Source organism: Gymnogyps californianus, chromosome 3 (assembly GCF_018139145.2).
Source record: "Gymnogyps californianus isolate 813 chromosome 3, ASM1813914v2, whole genome shotgun sequence".
In the NCBI taxonomy this organism is placed as follows: Eukaryota; Metazoa; Chordata; class Aves; order Accipitriformes; family Cathartidae; genus Gymnogyps; species Gymnogyps californianus.
In genome coordinates, this window is record NC_059473.1 from 47892744 (window position 1) to 47915207 (window position 22464).

At 38.6% G+C, this 22464-nt stretch overlaps 1 protein-coding gene across 1 annotated transcript in view; it reads left to right on the forward strand.

Moving 5' to 3' along the window:
• The window catches only part of THBS2 (thrombospondin 2), a 35078-nt gene extending 21519 nt beyond the window's left edge, over positions 1 to 13559 (forward strand). The window contains exons 15-22 of the mRNA XM_050893437.1: positions 188 to 347; positions 1821 to 1939; positions 2549 to 2783; positions 5846 to 6073; positions 6539 to 6810; positions 7763 to 7860; positions 10152 to 10291; positions 10986 to 13559. Of these exons, the coding sequence (XP_050749394.1) occupies positions 188 to 347; positions 1821 to 1939; positions 2549 to 2783; positions 5846 to 6073; positions 6539 to 6810; positions 7763 to 7860; positions 10152 to 10291; positions 10986 to 10993 (1260 nt within the window). The 3' untranslated portion in view covers positions 10994 to 13559. The remainder of the gene's footprint in view (positions 1 to 187; positions 348 to 1820; positions 1940 to 2548; positions 2784 to 5845; positions 6074 to 6538; positions 6811 to 7762; positions 7861 to 10151; positions 10292 to 10985) is intronic.
• The last annotated feature ends 8905 nt before the right edge of the window (positions 13560 to 22464 follow it).

Consider the following 22464-nt stretch of genomic DNA (forward strand, 5'->3'; position numbering starts at 1 on the left):
TGTCCAGATGCCATCCCGTTATCACCAAGATCTTCAGTGTAGGTACAGCTTGTCCATTGAAAAAAATAATCGATTAATATTTTGATTTTTGGCCTCTGTCCAAGATGAACAGGAAGAGTTACCACTTCATACTATGCTGTCATGAGTAGTGACTTATATTCTGAAATCTTCTATTTCTTCTTACTAGGACAATTGTCCTCTTCTGTTCAACCCTCGTCAGTTTGATTATGACAAGGATGAAGTTGGTGACCGCTGTGATAATTGCCCCTATGTGCACAACCCTGCTCAGATTGACACGGATAATAATGGGGAGGGTGACTCATGTGCTGTGGATATTGATGGAGACGGTATGCTTTCAGTTTTGAGAATTAAGTGCTGTTCCACAAGTACACTTTGTTTTATGTCTAGTAAGATGGGCTACCTGCTTTTATACGTGGAATAAAATTGGGTCTAGCAGCTCGAAAATGCAGGAGAAGGAGAAGACTGAGGTTCATCTGTCCAGTGTAGTATAGTTGTCCATAAAGTCCCTAAATGACTACAATGGATGTTATTGAAGAATAAATCACAGCAAGTCTTTTATCAGTGTAATCTTAAAAAATTATTTTCTTCGTCTGTGTTCCAAAGTAATCAGGGTCTAATATAACACTTCTGTTGACTTTTTTTTTCCTTTTTAGGGAGGGAAAAGAACATCAGAACATCTGTGCGGTTAAGACAATATCTGTAGGAAATTAATCTGCTTTTCTGTGAACATAATGCAAAGCCCACAGTAATCCAAATACACATTTTTTGTGTGTCTTAAAATATTATTAAAGGTGTTTATTTCATCTACCACTACATGCCTATATGACCCAGATTTGATCAGAATTAAGGAGGGGGAAAAGCACTTAAATGTCTTTCAAAAATCATATCCCTGCAGCATTTCAAATTTATGATAATCCAGAAGTACTAGAAGTTGAAGAAATCTAGTTTTGGATTTTCTTCAGTAACGTTTTAAACTTTTGGATGCTTATCTGACTTGAACTTCTGAACATTTTGAAGTCCTCTCATCCTTCTAATCATCAGGTTCTTAGTAGTACTCATGATAGTTCTGCATTTGAAGAAAAATATAATCATATGTTATTGACTGAAAGATTATGCAAATATCCAGGGACCATATAATGTAGGAAAGGGTCCTTGTATCCTTTCCAGACAGATATGCCAACATGTCTTGATTTTGTTTCTTTTTGACGTATTATAATTTTGAAGGAGATCATTGGTTGTATAACAAAGTTTCCTGAGGAGGAACAGTTTCTTTTGAAAATTTGGCATGCTGTACAATAAATGATGCACATTTTCTTGTAAAATTAAATTATTTAGTGCTGAGGCAGCTGAACATTAATGCAGTTGTTTCTATACAAAACTCTTCAGAAATTCCACCATGATATAGCTGTGTGTTCTATGCCATTTCTTAGAGGGTGGGAAGAAAATGCAAATCAAATTATTTAAAAAGAAAAATAGCTTGCCCCTTTATCTGTTATTCTATGAAAAAGGGTAAATTCTTAAGACATAATCAGCCCTTACTCTAGCAAAATTCCTTAGGAAAATGCGTATAGAAGACTTTATCATAGCAAGAAAAGTGGAACTGATACCATAATTTTTCTTTCTAATATTAGTCTTTTCACTATTTCATGTTGTAGCAATCATGTTGTAGCAATCAGAAAGCTTATGAACCCCTTAAGAGCCTTGCTTCTTTACTGGTGACTCCTACAGTCTATGGCTGTCTGGGCTGGATGCTATATCATTCTGATTTCTTCAATCTTTTGTTGTTTTTTTCCTCATAGACATTTTTAATGAACGAGATAATTGTCCTTACGTCTATAACACAGACCAGAGTGATACAGATGGTGATGGAGTTGGTGATCAGTGTGATAATTGTCCATTGATGCATAATCCAGATCAGGTAAATGTTAGAGACAGCTTCCTTTATGGTAAAGTCAGAGCAAGGGCAGAGGAATTGCTATCAGTCCCTGTTTACTGTAGAGCTGAAGAGGTGGATCTGTATTGCTCATTTGCACATCTCAGATTGGCAGATCTCTTTGTATCAGATGAAAGGGAAGTAGGGTGACGATGCTTTTAATCCATCTTCAAGCCTTTGGTGAACTGTTTTCTTCCCCCGTGGCAAGTGAGTACAGCCTCAGGGCTGCATTTGGTATGCCTGAGTTTGTTGGTCCACGTGCAGATAGGTAACATCAGGCATACAGAAGCAATCAGAAAATGTGCTGCCCAGACTGATACTCCCCTGTGATCTCTAGACTGAGAGCAATGAAGATTGTGCCCAAAGACCTGCCCTGGAAACGTCTTGGGGACCAGATCTTATGTGCTGATAGCAGAATAAGTAGCCATACTAGTTTGAAGTTATGTTTCTGCTTTAAGCACGGTTGTCATCATGATATCACTTGTCTCCAGAGAAGTCCTTGAAGAGAAGTGTTGAGAAATTAAGTACCAGGCTATCCATACTTTTGTGTTTAGTAACAATAATAAATTTACTCTTTAAAATTTTTTTGGGTAGACTGATGCAGATAATGACCTTGTTGGTGACCAGTGTGACAACAATGAGGACATAGATGAAGATGGCCACCAGAACAACCAGGATAACTGCCCTTACATCCCCAATGCTAACCAGGCTGACCATGATAAAGATGGTAAAGGAGATGCCTGTGATCCTGATGATGACAATGATGGTGTCCCAGATGACAGGGACAATTGTCGCCTCAGATACAACCCTGAGCAGGAGGACTCTGATGGTAAGAACAATGTCATATGAATTTCATTTAGTTCTTAGTATCCAATGCTGATCTTGGAGTATTAATACCTGATGAAGAGAAAGACTTCAGATCAAACTGAGCTGCTTTTGACATTTGAGACACCATGGACATCAGTGGAACTGAACTGGCCAGTTTGGTCCAGGGTTAGAGCATTAGGAAACCTCTTTGACAGGGGCTCAAACACACACATACTTATTTATAGAAGAACACCTTTAACAAATTTAAAAAGAAAAAAACAGATTTTTTTTTATATTTCTGATCTTCACTTTGAATTGAAATATTAAAAATCTGGGAAAATATTTCAAATAGCTTGAATTTCAAATGTCTTAAAATGAAAAATGAGCTGCTTTGCTTTCAAAACAAGCTATCTTCTGAAAATTAAAATGGAAAAAAAATGGTTTACTACTCTCTTATTTTGAAAAATAGATGATTTCTCCAGGTTTTTAAAGTTTAAAATTCATGTTAATTTTTAACTGAGCAGCTTTTCTGACATTTGCTTTATAGGTAGCTTTAAATATGTCTTCATGCTGTACGTGTCACAGTTTAAAAAATGGATACATAATTGTTCTTTTCTCCAGTTCTGTGGTAAAGTGTTGCTGGCTGCTCTCAAACAGTCATTCTCTATGATTGGCAGTATTTCAGTAATGAAATAGTGATAGTTTCACAATCATAAATGTAATTTAGAAAACATTTATGATCCTTTGAAAACCCCCATAATATGTCTACGAGTTATGGCCCTTGCAATAAATACAGGTGAGCAATTTCTGTTCTGAGTTATACAGCTTGCTGGAGTCATTCCATGGTTATGCTGGTGAAATTGAAAGCAGAATTTAGTACCTACACAATATGGTTTTATGTCCATTTAGAAAGATAAAATCCTGAGCCCTGACTGATTTCCTGGTAAGACAACTGCTGGCAGTAGGAAGTTTCTGGTTAGTAGTCAGTAGTAGTTCTTAAATTACTTAACCCTTCAGTCCCATTATATATTCAGAATATCTTTGTACTTCCCAATCTCTGGAATAGCTCCTTAATTTCAGAAATATTGCAGAATAAGGGTGCCCCCAAACTGGGACAGTTTGTTATAGTCGTCTGTCACCTGGATCTTGCAAGGGAGACTACATTTACATATGGAGTAAGGATTCACGGAAAGTGTAAATTTAAACAGTTTAGCCAGCTCATCACTGTCGTTAGCAGCAGGTCCAACAGAAGTCTTGGAAAAGCGATAAAGCAAGCCAAAAGATACTCCCACGCTCCTGAAGATGTGGGCTATAGCATATAAAGATGAGGCCCTGGAGGGAGCTGTTGGATGTGGCTGGGTAAACAAATGCTTTCTGACTTTCCTTGACAGGGTATCAATGTTGTCAGCACCAGCTCAGTACCAAATGAACGTCAGCAGGACTTTCAGTGAATAATTAGATTCTCCTGTGACTCAAGAATTACTTCTTTGATATTGGCAAAGGGAATAAAACTGGAAATTCATTCTCTTTTCTCCAATAAGTACGAAGAAAAACAGGTGCAGGAGCACACAGCTGGTCAGGATTTGGAGTTCTCCATGGCTGATTGCCAGGGTGGAAAATGGGACCATTTCACCACATATCTGAACTGCAGAAAGTCTTTGAGATAATAGATGCTTCAGTTTTCTCTAACTACTTTTTTTGGCTGTTGCCTAAAACTCATTCTGCTTTCTCTCTGAAAGCTTCATACTTGGATAATGCTGTACTCATTAGGCATAGTAATGTACCTTTCCATTTGTCTGTGAAGCATCTAGTAGTAGGTCAATATTGAATGAGCTGGATTATTGCTATTTACCATTGTGTTAATTCCCATGTTCTTAGAGCAGTCACAAACACTTAAAACAAAGAAGATGCTCAGCTACATGAGGACAGAAACAAATTAGCTGGCAGTTCTGGTTTTACATTAGTACCCAGTGTAATATCCAGTGGTTTCTATTGTAAAAGTCAGAGCCATTTGCGAAGTTGTTTCTATACTTGTCTAGCCAAGTTTTCCTACTTTATTTTCAAGTGTTTGTACTATTGTATGCCACTGAATAACAGTGGCATTGGCAATGAGATTTTTTTTTTAGATGCTTCCTTTCACCACCTGCTATTCAAGGCAAGTCACATCTCCTGGTTTCCACCAATATTATGGGTTAATTAAGAAAGGAAATTATTTCTTAAAAAATATTGAGCATAGTAAAAGTGTTGAGCAGAAGCACAACTGTAGCTGAGCCGTATGGATGTATTTCAGGTTCTCTAAAGAACTTCTTGCAATTTATATAACAAAACTTAATTTTTCTATTCCTCCAAGGCTAGTCCTGTTGGATGCAGTGCTTCTTTCTTTTTTCGTACATTTTTCTGAAGCACTGCATTTTTTATAAGACAAATTGTTCTACCCCCAAGTGAAAGAGTGACTAAGCATGTATGCATATTTTACTGCAATACTGTCCCCACTTTCTTTTGACATAGAGGTGACACTTCTGCAATCTGAAGCACCTTAGATGGATTGTTGCTGAAGGAATCTCAAGAGAGAGATAAAAGAGTCTGAAAAAAAGTTTAATATCTTCAATAGTATATAAGGATTTAGTAATGTGCAGGAAGATTAAGATTTTAATGCTATTGTTTGAATTAATTTACACTGCACATATTAAAATGTGGCATTGTATCCACATCTGGGACAAATCAAACTGAAAATGTAATACAAGCATTAGTGAATTACATCGACATAGCAAACTTCCAACTTTTCCCACCCCGATTCCAAAGCAGCGTATAGACTGGGGCCAGACTGATGACTGTCATAAACCACTGACAGGACAGTTTTATTAACAACAATTTTGGCCCTGATCTAAGTTGATGACTTCTTCCAGCATTTCAAATGGACTTTCAGAGAATGAAGCTTTCTTTGGAGTCATTTGGAGCTTTCTTTGAGAAACAAGAGAATAACATACTCCTATGTATCATAAATTTCTTCCATCAGTGGGAGAGCTGTTAGGAAGGCTGGATAAATTGCTGACAATTGCGTTTGCTTATTCACATTGCTTATAGGTGATGGCAGAGGTGATATTTGCAAAGATGACTTTGACAATGACAATGTCCCGGATATTTATGATGTATGCCCTGAAAACAATGCCATCAGTGAAACTGATTTCAGAAAGTTCCAGATGGTCCCCTTGGACCCCAAGGGAACAGCTCAGATTGATCCCAACTGGGTTATTCGCCACCAAGGCAAGGAGCTGGTGCAGACTGCCAACTCTGATCCTGGAATAGCCGTAGGTGAGTATCAGATGTCAACCATCATCTTTGGAAAAGTAACCAGTGATCTGGTGATAAGGAAAGGGAAAAAAAAGTAGATAAACACACCTCTTTGGTGCTGCAGGCTTTGGACTGACAGACGGGGACAGTGTATATGCCCAAATTAAAAACAGCTCAATGCTGTTTGCCTTTGCTGACCATTCGTCTCATCACTGACTGTAACACAAATAAAATACCCAGTTGAAGAACTTGATATAAGTATGGTGCATGCTGTCTTTGACGGCCCTTGTAAACAACTTATTTCTCTCCAGAAGGCTCCATGCGATAGGTAGGCAAGTGTAATTACCTCCTCTCCAACAGGTAAGGAAACTGAAAAAGATAGTTTACGACTCCTGCCAAAACTCAGGATAGAGATGGGACTCTTGGGTGTGGGAGGCCAAACCCAGCTTTGTAACTCAATGGTTTGTCTCTTTCATCCTCTCCCAGGCTACGATGAGTTCAGCTCCGTTGACTTCAGTGGGACTTTCTATGTTAACACAGACCGCGATGATGACTATGCCGGCTTTGTGTTTGGCTACCAGTCCAGCAGTCGGTTTTATGTTCTGATGTGGAAGCAGGTCACTCAGACCTACTGGGAGGACAAACCCACCAGGGCTTATGGCTATTCCGGTGTGTCGCTCAAAGTAGTGAATTCAACAACTGGTACTGGTGAACACTTAAGAAATGCTCTCTGGCACACAGGAAACACCCCTGGACAGGTGAGAGATTTAAAAGTTCAGGCCAACGATACATGACTAATATTTTAAAAAGAAGGGAGGTGTCTCGAAAAGAATTTCCTTTCACACCTCAGTTTTTGCAGATGTTTATCAGCTTTTCTTCAATTCCCATATTACTAGTGTCAATAATAACACTTGCATTGTGTTTCAAAGAAAACATTACACGTATAAAAAATTATGAATGGAAAAAATTACATGTATAAAAGGGAAGATGTGGTGTGGTCCAAAGAAAAAGGAGTGAGCTCTCAGTTATCCACAAATCCTTCGTGACCTCTGTATTGGCACTTGCTTCTTTGGCATTCCAGCTTGTTTGAATTATACGTGGTTTAAAGTTCAGTAACCAGTGACAGCCAAAGAGAAAAGAAATGAAAACAAAGAGAGAAAAACTGCTGCTGTTCCAAATAGGGCCCAGCCATGGAAGAAACTTGTGCCTTTTGGAAATGAAGTTAGTGAGGCTTCGCATGTTGATAAGAATTTCTCACTTCAGAGCTCCTTGCAGGAAAAGGACCTTGACTGAGTGTGAGAGATTTCAAGGAGCAGGCCACAGGCAGTAACATCTGTGCAAGCTGCAGTCCCTCTCCTTCGGTGGAGGCACTCATGCAGATAGGAAAAGTGGTGTCCACCCTGGCAGCGTGGGTGTGTATGTGCAAACAAGGGCAGGACCTCCTAAGGGAAGTCAGGTTTGATGCTGTAATGGTCTTCAGTGACTCCAGCTATGAAACTACAGAGGAGTAACTGATCAAAAAGACAGAAATTTTCATTACTCTCACCCTATAAAAGAGGTCTGCTGATCATACCATCAAATTTTAAACGCTATTTTCAGTTTTATGCTCTGCAGCAAATAAGCTTTGGCTGCATGTACAGTTACTATAGTGGACATACAGTTACTGGAGCACAGTCTGTTTCTAATATGGCATTTGTATTTCTACTGTAGGTGCGTACTTTGTGGCATGATCCCAAGAACATTGGCTGGAAAGATTATACTGCTTACAGGTGGCATTTGATTCATAGGCCTAAAACGGGATTAATAAAGTAAGAAATGTTTCTGCACCTCTATATTTTCTAGTAGCGAAACTTTTGTCTCTGTTGATAAAAGAGCTATTTTATCAGTTTCTTTGTTAGTTCTGATAATGATGATACTTGTGTGACAGTTTGTTCCAATATTTTGGGGACATTTTGTTATCTTTAGAATAAGTTATTTTCCTTTTCAGATGTATTTAATTTAGTCTGGATGGTTCGATATTTATATCAGCTAAATATTCTAAAATTAAAGAAAAAAATAATATTCTTTCTCAATAGCTGTTCTGTAAAGGAACCAAAAATTCCTGAGCAAAACTCAAAGCAAGATTAGAACATGAGATTCCTCCCCAGCCTCTGGAATTTGAATGAATGAAATTAATTAGAAACATCAGAATTGCCACAGGGAAGTAGGCCAACGGCCTGTCTTATTCAGCATCCTGTCTCCCATAGTGGCTTATATGAGATACTGCAGAAGTAGCCATGAGCAGATCTGTAATGCACACAAGGAGCTGTGGCATATGAATTTCCTTAGAGCCCAGCTGTTTATCTGATGTTCCAAAGAATGAGCATTAACTGTCCATGTCATTTTTATCTTCTGACTACTGTAACTGTAAAGGACGTTTTTTGTGGGGCAGAGTCTGACCTTACCTCTTAAGGTCTTGTTTGTGCTTATGAGCAGGGGAGTTTCATTTGGCTGTGAAAGACAAAGGGTAGACAAATTTGGATGGACTAAGTTACTAAGTTACCTGTTTCATGGAAAGAAAAGAGTTTCTTTATGCATCAAAGTATTGCAGTGCAAAGCATTGACTGATACAGGTCAAAAGGAAACGTGAGTTTTATGTTCGTGTTGCTGTTACCTGTATCTTCCTTTGCAGAATCTAGTTAGTGTCAGACAAAGCATGTTTCAACTGGTGTCCCATTAGATTAATCTAGCATGACAAATTCCATGGTCCAGGGCATTAAATTCCTTCATTCTTTAGGGTGTTTTTATAGAAAATAAATAAATAAAATCAATTATTTCACTAATATAGTCATGAAACCATTTTATTTGTACAGAAATAGCAATAACATTAACATGATTAGAGCTGCGTAATTTTTTCTGGTGGAACGAATAATTTACTAAACTCTTCCCATATGTTTTGGGTTTTTGAAATTTTGAGAATTACGTTAAATAGGGTTACATGAACCTGACATTCTTTTTGCTGTTCTTTTTACCATTCATTAAATACTGTTTTCAGAGAGCAGTTTCATACTTATCTTTAGGCACTGTTCAGAAAATAAAACGCTTCAAGGTAGAACAAGTGCTCGACATGCCTTTTTGCCTAAGTACAAATCTGTCCCTAACCCCTGAGTTATAGGAAGTTGCTCAAGTGTGTTCATCCTCATGTGAAGCCATCCTGCTTTTTATAATTAATGTATTGTCAATAGAAGCAGGACCATAATCCCTTCCTCCAGAGACTGCTGTAATTAACAGACTATAGAGTCATTTCTCATTTGGCCCAAAAGCTATTTTAAGAGACTGAGAGCCTAAGAACCTTGACTATCTCAAGGTCTCCCATGAGAAGTGGAGAATCCAAGTTCAAGGAACTGCAGTCTATGTCTGATAGAGAAGGAAAATGAAGAGACATCTTTAGAGGTCTTTTGGCTCCAGGGTGGATGCCTGAAACACTACAAAAAAACCCCAAACAACAAACAAACCAAAAAACCCCCAAGTTCTCCCTCTTTTCCAATTTATTATTAGTCTAGCTGTTTGTGTCCAAATCCTTCCAGCTTTCATTAAGCTCTTAAATTGTCTGAAATTGAGATTCAGCATGTCTCCAGTTAATGTTTTGTTTGACTCTAAAGGGATGGTTCTTCCAATTTCTGATGTTGGCCCTTGCACCTAAAGATAAATAAATCAGCCATTCACATAGCTGTAAAGACAACTTTGCTAAGTGATGTGGCGAGGTCTTGTGCTAACCTCTGAGTTCACAGGGACAGGGGCTTATCAATGAATGCTAGTACATGACATAGTTCATTCCAGGAGACATGACTGTTCTAAATAAAGAATTGGGAAATCTTTTGCAGATGGTGTGCATAAAATTACTTATGGAACAGCTCCACTGCTTCTGATTAATGTGTTATGGCTGCCAGCCAGGTGGGCGTGAGATAACAGATGAGAAGTGATCCTTACAATGAAGTTGGGTTTTCTGGTGTCTTGTTAAAATTAATTCTGTTTCAGTTCTTGGGAACTGTTACCAGCCCTTAGCACTGGACAGTGTGTTATCCTCCTTGTCTAATTTAAATTGTGTTCTTCTTTACAGAGTTTTAGTGTATGAAGGGAAACAAGTCATGGTGGATTCTGGACCGATCTATGATACAACCTTTGCTGGTGGACGATTAGGTCTTTTTGTCTTCTCTCAAGAGATGGTCTATTTCTCTGACCTCAAATATGAATGCAGAGGTTAGTTACAGAAAATGTCTGGAAAATGCTGAAGCATTTGATAACCTGTGGAGCAAGCACGAAATATGGAAATGAAAACTATCCTCCAGTTACTGAAAGCAATCTGTAATATCATAGCATGGAGTAAACCTTGATTTGTTGAAATACCATGAATGCCCTTTGCCTCTATAGTAATCTCAATTTGAATAACAAACCCCAGATGTTTAATACTACCCACCTGGAAGAAATGAGAGAGAAATCTCTGAGTGAGATATGAGCTTAGAATTCTCTCTGTATATCCGCTTTTCTTTGTAGGCTATTTCAGTGTGTCTTGCAGCCAGAGAGCTACTTCTGGATCACCCCTCTTTCAAGAGGCATGAAGGAGAGAGCAGATATTTTTAATGAGCATGTCTGTCTATAGTGCCTTGTCCGAAATGTTTTGAAATACAGAAAATGCTTTCCCAGGTTTTCTTATATATGATTTTTTTTATATACATTTAGATACATAGGTGCACATACACATATGTGTGTCTCTCTCTTTATAGGCAGATACCTATTTTTATATAAATGTCCTCACATTTGTAGGAAAATGCAGAACAGGAAACGTTGTGCTGAATCCCAATACTGTATCATGATGGAGCTCTGTTCTTGTGTGACTGACTTCCTAACCAAATAAAACAACCACAATTAATATCTTTTTTCCCATTTCTTTCAGATGCTTGAGCAATGGTTGCTGCATTACCAGCAAAGTACTGTAAATGCTATGCAACCTAGACACCTCAGTACATCCTGGTACTCCCAGTTTCTATTTTCGTGTACCTCTTGTCCTCTGTCCTCGTGCTCCACTCACCAGGTACCTCCCTGCTGCCAGGAGTGCCTCAGCCATCCCTCCACCCAAGTGCCTTCTCACAGCCGGGACTAATGAAACCTACACATGAGCGTCTGACCCACCACTGAAGCAAAAGCAGATTGATACATTAGAACACTTTTGTAGAGTGAAAACTTAGCAAAACATGTTTGTTTGTTTATTTGTCTTTTTTAAGGAATGACGTTTACATATGAAAATGTAATTACTTAATGTATTTATATATATATGGAGAAAAAGAGGGGGGTGATGATTATCAGTCATTGTCTTTAAGTGAGGAAAAATGTGTTTCAATAACTTTTTAGGTGTATGGTTGACACTTCCTTGCTCTGATCAGGACTGGACTTCAGTAACACAAAGCCTCTGGGTCTAATTTTAGCGAAGTAATGGAGGGCCACAGCAACAGTATTATTATAACAATGAAAATGCCTTTGGATAATAAAGTGAAGATCAATTATGAACATTTCTTGATCCAAAAAGGTGTTCTTTAGCTGATGAGGATGCTCTTAATAACACCCATTAAAATTACAGTTGGTAGAAATGTCAAACTTGCAACCTCAAGCATTGTCTAGTAGAGGCTTAATTCAGGCCAAACAGAACTGAACTGGAAACTCCCATGTGAAAGGGAAGAGTGATTCATTTAAACATCCAAAGCTATCACTATTGTCTGACTTTCAAAAAATTATTTCTAGTTGTTCTGTTTCCATCATATTTTGCATTCCCTTGTAATAAAGAATATACCATGACCAAGTGGAGCAAAATGAACCTGAACCACTTTCCCACCTCTGCTGCAAAAAGCACTTTGACAGCCTGAATCCTGATGTGGGTTTTTGAAAGGTGGCAACGCCACTATTACTTAATTTGGTAACATATGAATTTAAGGTTCCATTTATAAATATTTTGTTAGTATTTATTATGATTATCACACCAAGCTACCTTCTCTGATAATTTATTTTAAAGCATGTCATATAATGCATCAGTAATACATTCACAAATAATGATATTTTAAAACTATTTTTAAAAGCATATCACAATATGTAGATATTGTCAAAGCATGGTATACACTTAAGTATAGTTTCATGGGTTATATTCATGTATGCTTTAAAGGTAAATGAATAATAATAAGGAATTTATAAATGGAACCTTAATATATATTCAGTTACCCTAATTTTAATATTTTGTATTGTTACCTATGTCTGCTGTATATAGAACTTCTTAAATAATGCTGAAGGGATACCAGTGTTTATTCTAAACAGATACAACAGTTACTCAGATATACAATAGTATAAACATGTTTAACATTTTTTTGTTTTCTTTAAGTTGTATGAGCTTTGTTCACAAAAAGAACACACGCTGGTGTAATTTTATTCATAGATGGGTTAACTAATGGAATAATACAGTACCTCTGCCTTCTTATAGGGCACAGTGAGCTAAACGTTGAATCAACTTTTTCTCCCTTGAAATAGATTTTGTTCCTATATTCATTAGAAAGGAGTCCACAGTTGCTGGCTTTATTGCACATTTTATAGTGTTCATATTATCAAATCTTTTTTTTGTTTTTGTTTCAATTTTGTTTTGTTGCTGTTTTTTTGTTGGTTCCTCCCCCTCCCCCCCCAATCCTCTTCATGAGGTTTTTAAATGTTTTAGTTTCTTACTTTTGGTTGTTTCAAATTGTATCCCCAAGTCCCAAGCAGAAGGGAGGGTGACTTCATTAAATGTAATGATTGTAATGGCTGTGTAGGGTTTTTTGTTTTGTCAGAGAGAGACATCAGTGTGGGGATGAAGATGTTAATATTTGGACTGTATCATAATTTTCCTATTCTATGTAAATTATTTATGATGGTTTTTTAAATTTCTTTTTCATTTTTTTTTCCTTGCAAGTGTGTGTGAGAGAGTGAGATCAATGAAATTTCATTTTGTTTTGCCAAAGATTGTAAATAATTATTTATTTGTTTACATGGACGGAACTTTATCATTTAACGTCCTGATTCATTTAGTCAGATCCTCATTTTTATATATATATTTTAAGAAATTAATGATAGGAAATAAACTGTAAAAAGGTTTTATAAACAAAATTCTCTTTACCTTTTTTATAGTTAAAATGTTTCTTTAAAGAAAATATTCCATTCCCCAAAGCCCTCAGTTAAATAAGCCTCTTGCCTTGCTATAAACCAGTTCATTTCAAGCAAAGCAGCAAATCTGTTGCTTGGTTGCAAATCACTGACTGTCTTCTCAGGTTGTAAACAGCAGGTTTCCTAGTCTCTCTGACAAGACATCATTCCCCATGAAGTCTTTATCTGGCAAACTATCCCAAGTTGAGAAATTTTGGTCCTGCTTCTCTTTTTTTTTTCTGGACTTGTACATATGTTCTCTGTATTGTGTTTGGCTGATGTGTTTGAACAAATATACGATCCTATTCTGTAACTGCTTCTGCTGTGAGTCCCACCTGAGTCATTGGGATTCATTGGTGTGAGCGAGGATTGCCTTCCTGCTGGAGAATTTCAGGAACCAGTGAATCGTCACTAACCGAACAGAATAAAATACAAGAAAATATTCTTAGCATGAGAGATCTTTGCCATGAGTATGAGCTGCTCCCACAGAGGGGAATTTGAATTGGATTAGGAAAAGTAAGAATGCCCAGCATGCCAAAATGCCAATTTTGAGGTATGAACTCAAGTCATATTCTCATATAAGTATCACAACTATTAACTTTTCTTGACCTTACAGATATCCCAACTATTCACTTTTCTTGGCCTTACAAATATCCCAGCTATTCAGTTTCCTTTGCTTTTGGTTCCCGTGCGAGTACTCAGAACATTATACAACAAAGCCATATAGTCTTCAGCACAATCTTTTGATGAGTCCTTTAAACTAATACAAATGTTCAATCTTGTAGAGACGTGGCTTTCTTCTATTTATGCTGCAAGGACATCAATGATTGACATTGTTCTACAGGCTTTTGAAGATATTCAGGAATATTTGGGTAATTTGGGAAGAATACGTACTTAAAAATTTTGCAGCCTCTGTGCTTCTGGTTCCCAGAGAGATATGGGTATGGAAGAAGGCGGCCTGAAATCCCTGCAGAGAGGCTGTTTTTCTCACAAGAGGAAGCAGAGTAGAGCAGGCGCTGATTGTGCCACTGACTCCTGCGTGATACTAGGCAGAATTTTTTTTATTTCCCTGAGCATCAGGCTCCCATTTACTAAAAGTCAGTGTTAAATTTCTTCCCCTTTAAAATCCTTTTGATAAGTTTTATGTGTCTTATTGTTTCTGGGCCAGCCAAAAAAACAGGAAATATTGAAACCCTGAAACCCCCCTGAAATTAAGTTCTGATGGGTTTTTCAGATAAAATTTGTTTCTGAAAAGTTAAGCTGAACTCACAGCATTTAAGGATTTGTCCATTATAAGAGTAACACATCTACCATGGTTTCTTCCAGAAAGGAAGGAAAAAAATCCACCTAAGGAATTATACCTGTGATTTTGCACATCAGGCAGCCCAAATATTAGCATCATGAATGCTAACATCTGTGTCTACTCCTTGCTAGCTATACAATGGCGGCAGAAGCTGAACAGACTATCACAGTCAGTGGGCCAAATCTCATCTTGGTCAGCTCAGTGGGAGTTTTGCTATGGACTTGAGTGATATCTGGATGAGATTCAGGGTTCGGCTTGTGCTGCAAACGTCCATAGAGGAAGAGCTCTAATGCTCGCATGGGAAGATCTGGTCTCTAAAGCCATTTGAAAAATAAATAACTATGTAATAACTTGGCACAGTGTTGTTCCCAATGTGAAGAAGACCACCCTTGTAGATCAGGAAGGGGGACTTTGAAGCAAAAGCAACCTGGGACTGATTAAACCAAAGGTCCTTCTAATCCATTATCCTGCTTCTTGAAAGCTGCCAGTACCAAATGCACCAGAGAAAGGTGTAAAACCTTTATCATTAAAAAACATACATGCCTAGAAGGGAAACATCATACTTAGCCCCAGGCAGTTAATGGGTGGTTTCTGCCGTTGTGCCTGCGTGGCTTATTTTGCACTAATATAACTGCAAATATTCTTGTTATCCATATAAATATCTCGGGTTTTTAATCTCACTTCTCGACATATGAAAGTTCTGGAGGCTGATTATACACGATATACAGTACAAATTTCCTTTTACCAATTTCAGATCTGTTACTGTTTAATTTCATTGACAGGCTTTATTTCTCACAGACTTTGGGAAGGAGTGAATAGTATGTATTTCATCATAAAACTGCAAGTTATAAAAAAAAATATTCTGCTTTACTTTTACTGCTTGTGTGCATGTGTCTGTAATGGGTTCATGCACTACATCAAAGGCAGAAGAATTTCCTCTGCTTGCTGAAAAGATCAGCTGTCATGTTGCAATTCTGTTCGGGTACAGGATGCTACCCATGGTTATGGCCTTCTCCAAGTCTCTCTGTCTAGCTCTTGCATAGACATGTCATATATGCATACACACACACACACACACACACACAAATCTACATATTTTGCAAAGGATAAGTGTCATTCTGTGCTTGCGTTGTTCTTAATGCTTTCCCTAGCCATCTGCTACTGGCCACAGCTGGAATCAGGCAAATGAGTTGGACAGATCTTTTACAACCTTTTATCCTGTCAATGGTCATTGATCATTACCTGTTCATCCTGATATTTGTAGAGCTAGATGTGAACGTTTGGTGGTGTTCCTTTAGAAGCAAGTGAATTTCTTTTCAGACATCTGCTGACATTTCTGGACTCTCTTCAGCACTGCTGAATGCACCAGTCTCTGGATGCTGGAGGCATGCATTGCAAACCACACTTCAAATCTTAGCAACAGCTCTAATAAGGTAACTTGTAACTTAGAAATTGTTTTTAGTCATTGAGATTACATAGTCATTCAGTAACTTTTAGGAGATATAGTCTTGACACTCCCTTTGTGAGCTGATTTCCTCTCTTTAAATCATGCTGACACAAAAGAAAACAAGGGAGAGGGTGGAAAGCTGCAGGCACTGTCAGCTGCTGCAATGGATAATTTTTGACCAACACCTTTTTATATATGTGAAGAAAATGAAACCCAGAGTTTTCAGTTTCATGCGAGGCAGGTTTCTCTCAGATAGTCTTCTGACTGATCATTCAATCCAGTTTTCTTACTGGAGTTGCTGCTGCTGCCTTCTTGAAAGTAGCAACAACATCCAATAGAAATTTTAGGGATGGATCTGCCTATCATAAAGAGACAATGACTCAAGATATGGCAAAAACAATATCTCAGCTTGCTTTAACAGATATTCAGGAGCAGTGGCTACCAACTGTTAAGACATTCCTTGCCGGTGAGACTCGAGTACTTTAGAGTTGGAGCGTGGAGCCCAAGCAAATTAATCTGTCCTGATTTTTGAAGATTCAGCTGCAGTGTCTCTGCTCTAGGATTTTGCAGTCACAAGTAAAGGACCACCCAGCTGGTCGTGGATGTAATCCAGTGGGTTTAACTATACGCATGTGGAAGATCACTAGCTTTCTCAAATAAGGTTCAGTTACAAAGATATTGGCAATCGCTGCTTTAGAGAATAGCACTTCTGCATTTAATGAGAGAAGTTCCAATGTTTATAAAGGAGATCAAGTGCAGGGAGAAAACCAGGACATTGTTAAATGCTCAGGTTAAGATTTGCAAAATTTTCAGAGAAATGGAGCATCTAGAGGCAGTAAAATGGCAAGAGACCACATCCTTGTTTTTTAGTTTTTGGAAATTCTTCTTTTTAATTAAGTGCAGAAAAAAGACAGAAATAAAGAGTCACTCTGCATTCAGTTTTTTCATTAATATATCAATAAAAAGCTCCCACTTGTTTGAGAAGGAAGCATCCTCTATTGTACACAGAGGGAACTGAGAGGACTATTATTTATATAGTGCCAAATCCTTCCATAGGATTTAATTCCTTGCTTTCAGTTGAAGACTTTATAGTTTTTTTGGTTTATTCAACAATATTAAAATGGTCAAAGATAATAAATTACTCTCGCGGATCATCTTACATGATGTCTCTGTTGAAGACTGGTGTCCAGAGTTTGAAACAGACCTTAAATCAGTACTATTCATTAAATGGGAAGAAATTAAGCCATTCATGGTTATAGATAGGAAGATTGCCCAACCCTGAGTAGGAACTGTGTCTTCCATCACTGGACAATCAAGAAACCTATTGTTCTTCATGCCTAGCATCAGCCTTCCCTGTGGTGTGAGAAGATAATATCCTCCCCCTCATAAACATGAGGGAGGGGGAAGCTGTGGCTGAACAGAAATGAAGCAGAGGGCTTCTGAGCATTAGGTCGATGTCTTTATCACAAGACCATCCATTTCAAAACAAACAGGCACAAGTCATTATGACAGCAATATGAAAACATCAGCTCCTGTTATTTCCTGTTCAGACTTTCCTCTAACAATGAATTAACCTCCCTTTAAGAGAAATGGAGACAGACAATCACAAAAATGATCTTATTTGGATGCTTCCGTATTCCCTTATTTACATCTGACAATTCTGATTATTCATCCAACCATGGGGTACTACACTGGAGAGGTAGATCAAAAGAACACTTTTCTGCTAACTTGTTAGATTTGGCAGGTTGAGACCTATACACTGGAAGGGCCAGACTTTCAAACATATCTCCAGTTTTGAGTACAGAAAAATGTTTCAGAACTGATGGCTACTTTAATAATTGACCCAGGTATTTAATATATTATCTGAGTTTATTAGTAAGACATATAATATTTCTGGAATATTTTCAAAAGGAGGGGATTATTTACTATATTACATTTGAAAATGAGTGGATAATATCCACTTTTCTGCAGTGATTGAAGGGTCTTCCGTGTAAAGTCTTTTCAGCTCTTAGGGGTTTTTTTTGTTCTGTTTCCATCTTTGGTAACTTTTTGTGAATAAAAATGAGAAGCTGATTTTTGTTATTAGCAATCATTTTTAACTGTGTGGAAGACCTGATGCCTGGTTAAGTTTTTACTGAAATCACATGTCTTGGGAACGAAAGTTCTAGTCAGAACCATTTCTCTCGTCTGCAGAGAGGAAGAACTGTTCTCCTCCAGTGGGCATTGACTGCCTTCTGATGAGAGAAATAGTACAACTGAGTTCCTGAAAGCAGGAGCTGGCACCTGTGGCATGATTCCACTTGATCCATTGCGACAGCCAAAGAAATAGCCAAGGTAAGAAATCCTGCATGCAGCTGTCCCGCGTGCAGTCCCCTGCAGAGGAGAGGGGGAAAATGTGCTAAGCCCACAGAGAGTTACTTCAAACACTGAGGTCTGCAGATCAGCTCCATGGCTGTTGTGTTGCCTGTACTTAAAAATACTTTCCCCTATCCTCATGCCAATGCATCTGTCTGCAGTCTAGTTCCAGATTTAACACTTGAATGCTGTGCTTAAGATTTTTTTCCTTAATGATGCATATAGACTAAAACTAAACAGTTTTACTTGCTTATTTCTGGAATATTCATGACAGTGTTGTTTTTTTCTTCTATGAACTGGGGTTTCATAATGCTCCTGTATGTCCCAGAGGATGAAACAATGTTTTGAAAGAAGTCTTAAAAAAACTCCAGCGCAAAGCATTGCGGTGGTGTAGCACTGTGAAGGATTGTTGCTTGTGCCTCTTCATTCCTGTCCAGGACAAGTTCATAATGTGGTGGCTACTATTTCTCAAAAAGTGTGCATTGTTTAGCTCCATAGTTACGTACATACTTTCTTCCCTGTATTGTTTCTCCCAACAGAGCATGAAATACTGTGATTTAACAATGCAGCTGGTAAATCACAACCTATTTCATATCAGCTGTTACTTCATATCAGCTATTTAGGTTCTGCCCGATTCCCAAAACAGACTGGAGCCACTGTAGTTTTTGCAGTGCTTTCAGAAACAAAATATTACTTGGAAAACTACTGCATTAATTTCTATAGCTTCAAAAGAAATTAATGCTTCATTTGCACATATGGCCTTCTTATAAACAGGAAGTTTACTTTTCTGTCCAGTTTTGATTAAGTATTAATATGAGTTTTAAAATGTTGACACTTCCAGATGGATATGGAAAAGATTTTATCAATGTACATTTTTGTGCCCTTTCCTGCAATATTCTAGAAAAGTTTTAACACTGAAAAGTGGCTTGGAAAACCTTTGGGCTATGATGTCTAAATAATTCAAGATGCAGAACTGGTATTTATCAAGAAGAAAGATTAATTTTTACAAGAAACTGTAAACATTTCACTGTGAAGTGATTAATAAGTAAAGTAAGATATGGCAAGTATCATCTGAGACATCTTTACCTCTTCTGTTGTTCAGTCATTACTCTGCATAGACGTGTCCATGTGGGACAAGCCAATGTTGTCAATTTGCCTTATTTAGGACTACCAGTTTTTCATACATGTGTTCATAATTTTGAGGGACATCCATCATCTTTTAGCAAAAAGCCTGACACTTCTTATGTTGCAAGTGTTTTGCATTAGAAATGTAAAATAAAACTGAAGCCGTGGAAAGAATTATTAATTCAAAAGGAAACAATATCTCAGAGCATTTTAATTTCCTGCTATATCCATATTTTTGTATCTATCTCATCATCTGGGGCTTTGACACGTGTTTATGCTCTGCACTGTGATGTCCCTGTCACATGAGAAGTTGTTCCATTTCTCCCAGGGATAACCTATAGGAAAGGTAGAAAATCCTCCCTTTTTTACCTGCCACAGCTCTCACAAGTGCACGGCAATGCCAAGGTGGTGGGAGGCAGAGTCTCCCAGCATCACAGACCAGCAGGTGCTGAGAAGGAAACTGGAGAAGGATGAAGACAAAAAGGCTGATAGGAGGAATCTGTACACCTATTTGCCAGCTCCCACAACACCAAATAGCAGCTCCTGATGGGGGCGTTTAGAGGTTTGTCAATTTTCTCCACATCATTAAATATTGATTTCCTGAAGTGTATTAAGCCAAAAGGATTTTTTTTAAACCTGTCTAATAAGAAACTGTGAATGCCAAATGTATTTGTCACCTGATCTATCTAAGGTTTGTTTGTTTTCTTTCTCTTCCATCGATGATACTTCACTTTGATATTGGTAAAACTTCAGGGAGTACATTGCAAAAAAAAATCCTTATTTTTATGCTGAAAGAAACACATTTTTTGTACTATAAATAGAATTGTTTAATTGTCAAAGAGAGGTTTTGTACTTCTTTGGAAACTGGTAGGGAGCTTTGCGGGTGCCAGAGCTGCTGCCATGGGAGGAAGGGAAAAATTCAGCCCTTGTGATGAGACAGAGATATTGTGGGGTGAGGAGAAAGGAGGGCATCTGTATTTGCATGGTTCAACTGTGAGGCACAAAACCTTGGGAAACTCTATTAATAAAGTCTATTTATATAGGCTTTCTGTTGATTACTGGGTCAAGGATATTAATTTTTCTCACCCTGGGTCAGTCACAAAGCATTTGTGCCTATATCCATTTTTAAGTACATTTGCACATAGACAAACCTGTATATAGACTTATACAAAGTGCTTGTATGCACAGGGGTTTGCATGCAAGTCACAACGAAAAATGAACCTCTTGCACAATTCCTGTTAACAAAAGCATAGCTGCTGATTCAAAATAGTCATAGGCAAAAATATCAGTACTAAACTTATTGGCTCAGTGACAGATGGAGACATATTGCGATGATTTGTGCTGCGAAGGCGCCTCTGCTTTTTTAAAGTACCTATGCCAATATCACTTTACTGAAGCTATTGGAAAGCCAGCAGAAATCTCTCAGATGGAGACATGTAACATACCAGATGTGGCTTAGAGGAATGAGTGCGGGGAAAGCAGCAGCAATAAAATTGCACAAAATTTTATAGGGACTGACAAACCACACAAAAGAGGTGGGCAGGGGGAGAAAAATACTCTGCTCAAAGTCATAATCAGTACTTGCAGAAATGTAGGATCTAGTCTGCAGAGATCATCAGCCAGCATCTGAACCACCTAAGATGCGTGGCAGGATCCCCTGGGGAACTGCTGTGCTGTGTGCATCAGAAGCCAGCTGCTAGTTTTTCTTCATTGCTGTGTATTTTTTATTAAGTAGATTATAAAACCAGAGAGCCAAATTCTTGCTTCACTTGTGCAAAGGCAGGCTGAAGAATTAAGTATATGCATAAAATACAGAAGTTATGTTCCTCAGAGTGAGCTTACAGAGGTGTGTGCTGGTTTTGGCTGGGATAGAGTTAATTTTCTTCATAGTAGCTGGTATGGGGCTATGTTTTGGATTTGTGCTGAAAATAGTGTTGATGATACAGGGATGTTTTAGTTACTGCTGAGCAGTGCTTACACAGAGTCAAGGCCTTTTCTGCTCCTCACCCCACCCCACCAGCGAGTAGGCTGGGGGTGCACAAGAAGCTGGGAGGGGACACAGCCGGGACAGCTGACCCCAACTGACCAAAGGGATATTCCATACCATATGACGTCATGCTCAGCCTATAAAGCTGGGGGAAGAAGGAAGGGGGAGACGTTCGGAGTGATGGCGTTTGTCTTCCTAAATAACCGTTACGCGTGATGGAGCCCTGCTTTCCTGGAGATGGCTGAACACCTGCCTGCCGATGGGAAGTGGTGAATGGATTCCTTGTTTTGCTTTGCTTGCATGTGCGGTTTTTGCTTTACCTGTTAAACTGTCTTTATCTCAACCCCCGAGTTTTACCTTTTTTCCAATTCTTTCCCCCATCCCAACGTGGGGGGGAGAGAGCAAGCGGCTGTGTGGTGCTTAGTTGCTGGCTGGGGTTAAACCAAAACAGTCCTTTTTGGTGCCCAACGTGGGACTCGAAGGGTTCGAGATAACAACAGATTTGACTGGAATGTGCTAGATCAAATTTATAGCTGTTATTGCTGTTTAGCTATTAATTGGCAGGCTCCTGTGCTTGCCATGGGGCTTGCTTGCCTTACTGTATATTAGAGTCAAGTGCTCATTAGTGGCTGCTTTTTGCTTTCGCTGCTTGCTGTTAGGCTGTACTGCTAATCAGCTTACTCTGCTGTGCCTGGGAACATTTTAATAACAGCAGTGGCGATGTGCCTGGGCTGGCAGATGGCCAGGGCATTGCTGCTGTTTCTGTGCTGCTGTACTGGACAGGGTGGAACTCCAGGGTGAACTCGAGTTGAAGGCACTGTGACCTGTGGATGAGTCCACGCGGGAGCAGGACACCCCGAAGTGTCTGTGGCCGTGGATAAGCCCATGCCAGAGCAGGCACATCTTGAAGCGTCTGTGGCCGTGGTTATGTCCGTGCTGCAGCAGGTATACCTCTGAAGGGATTGTGGCCCAAGGATACACCTTGAAGCATGTGTGGCTGT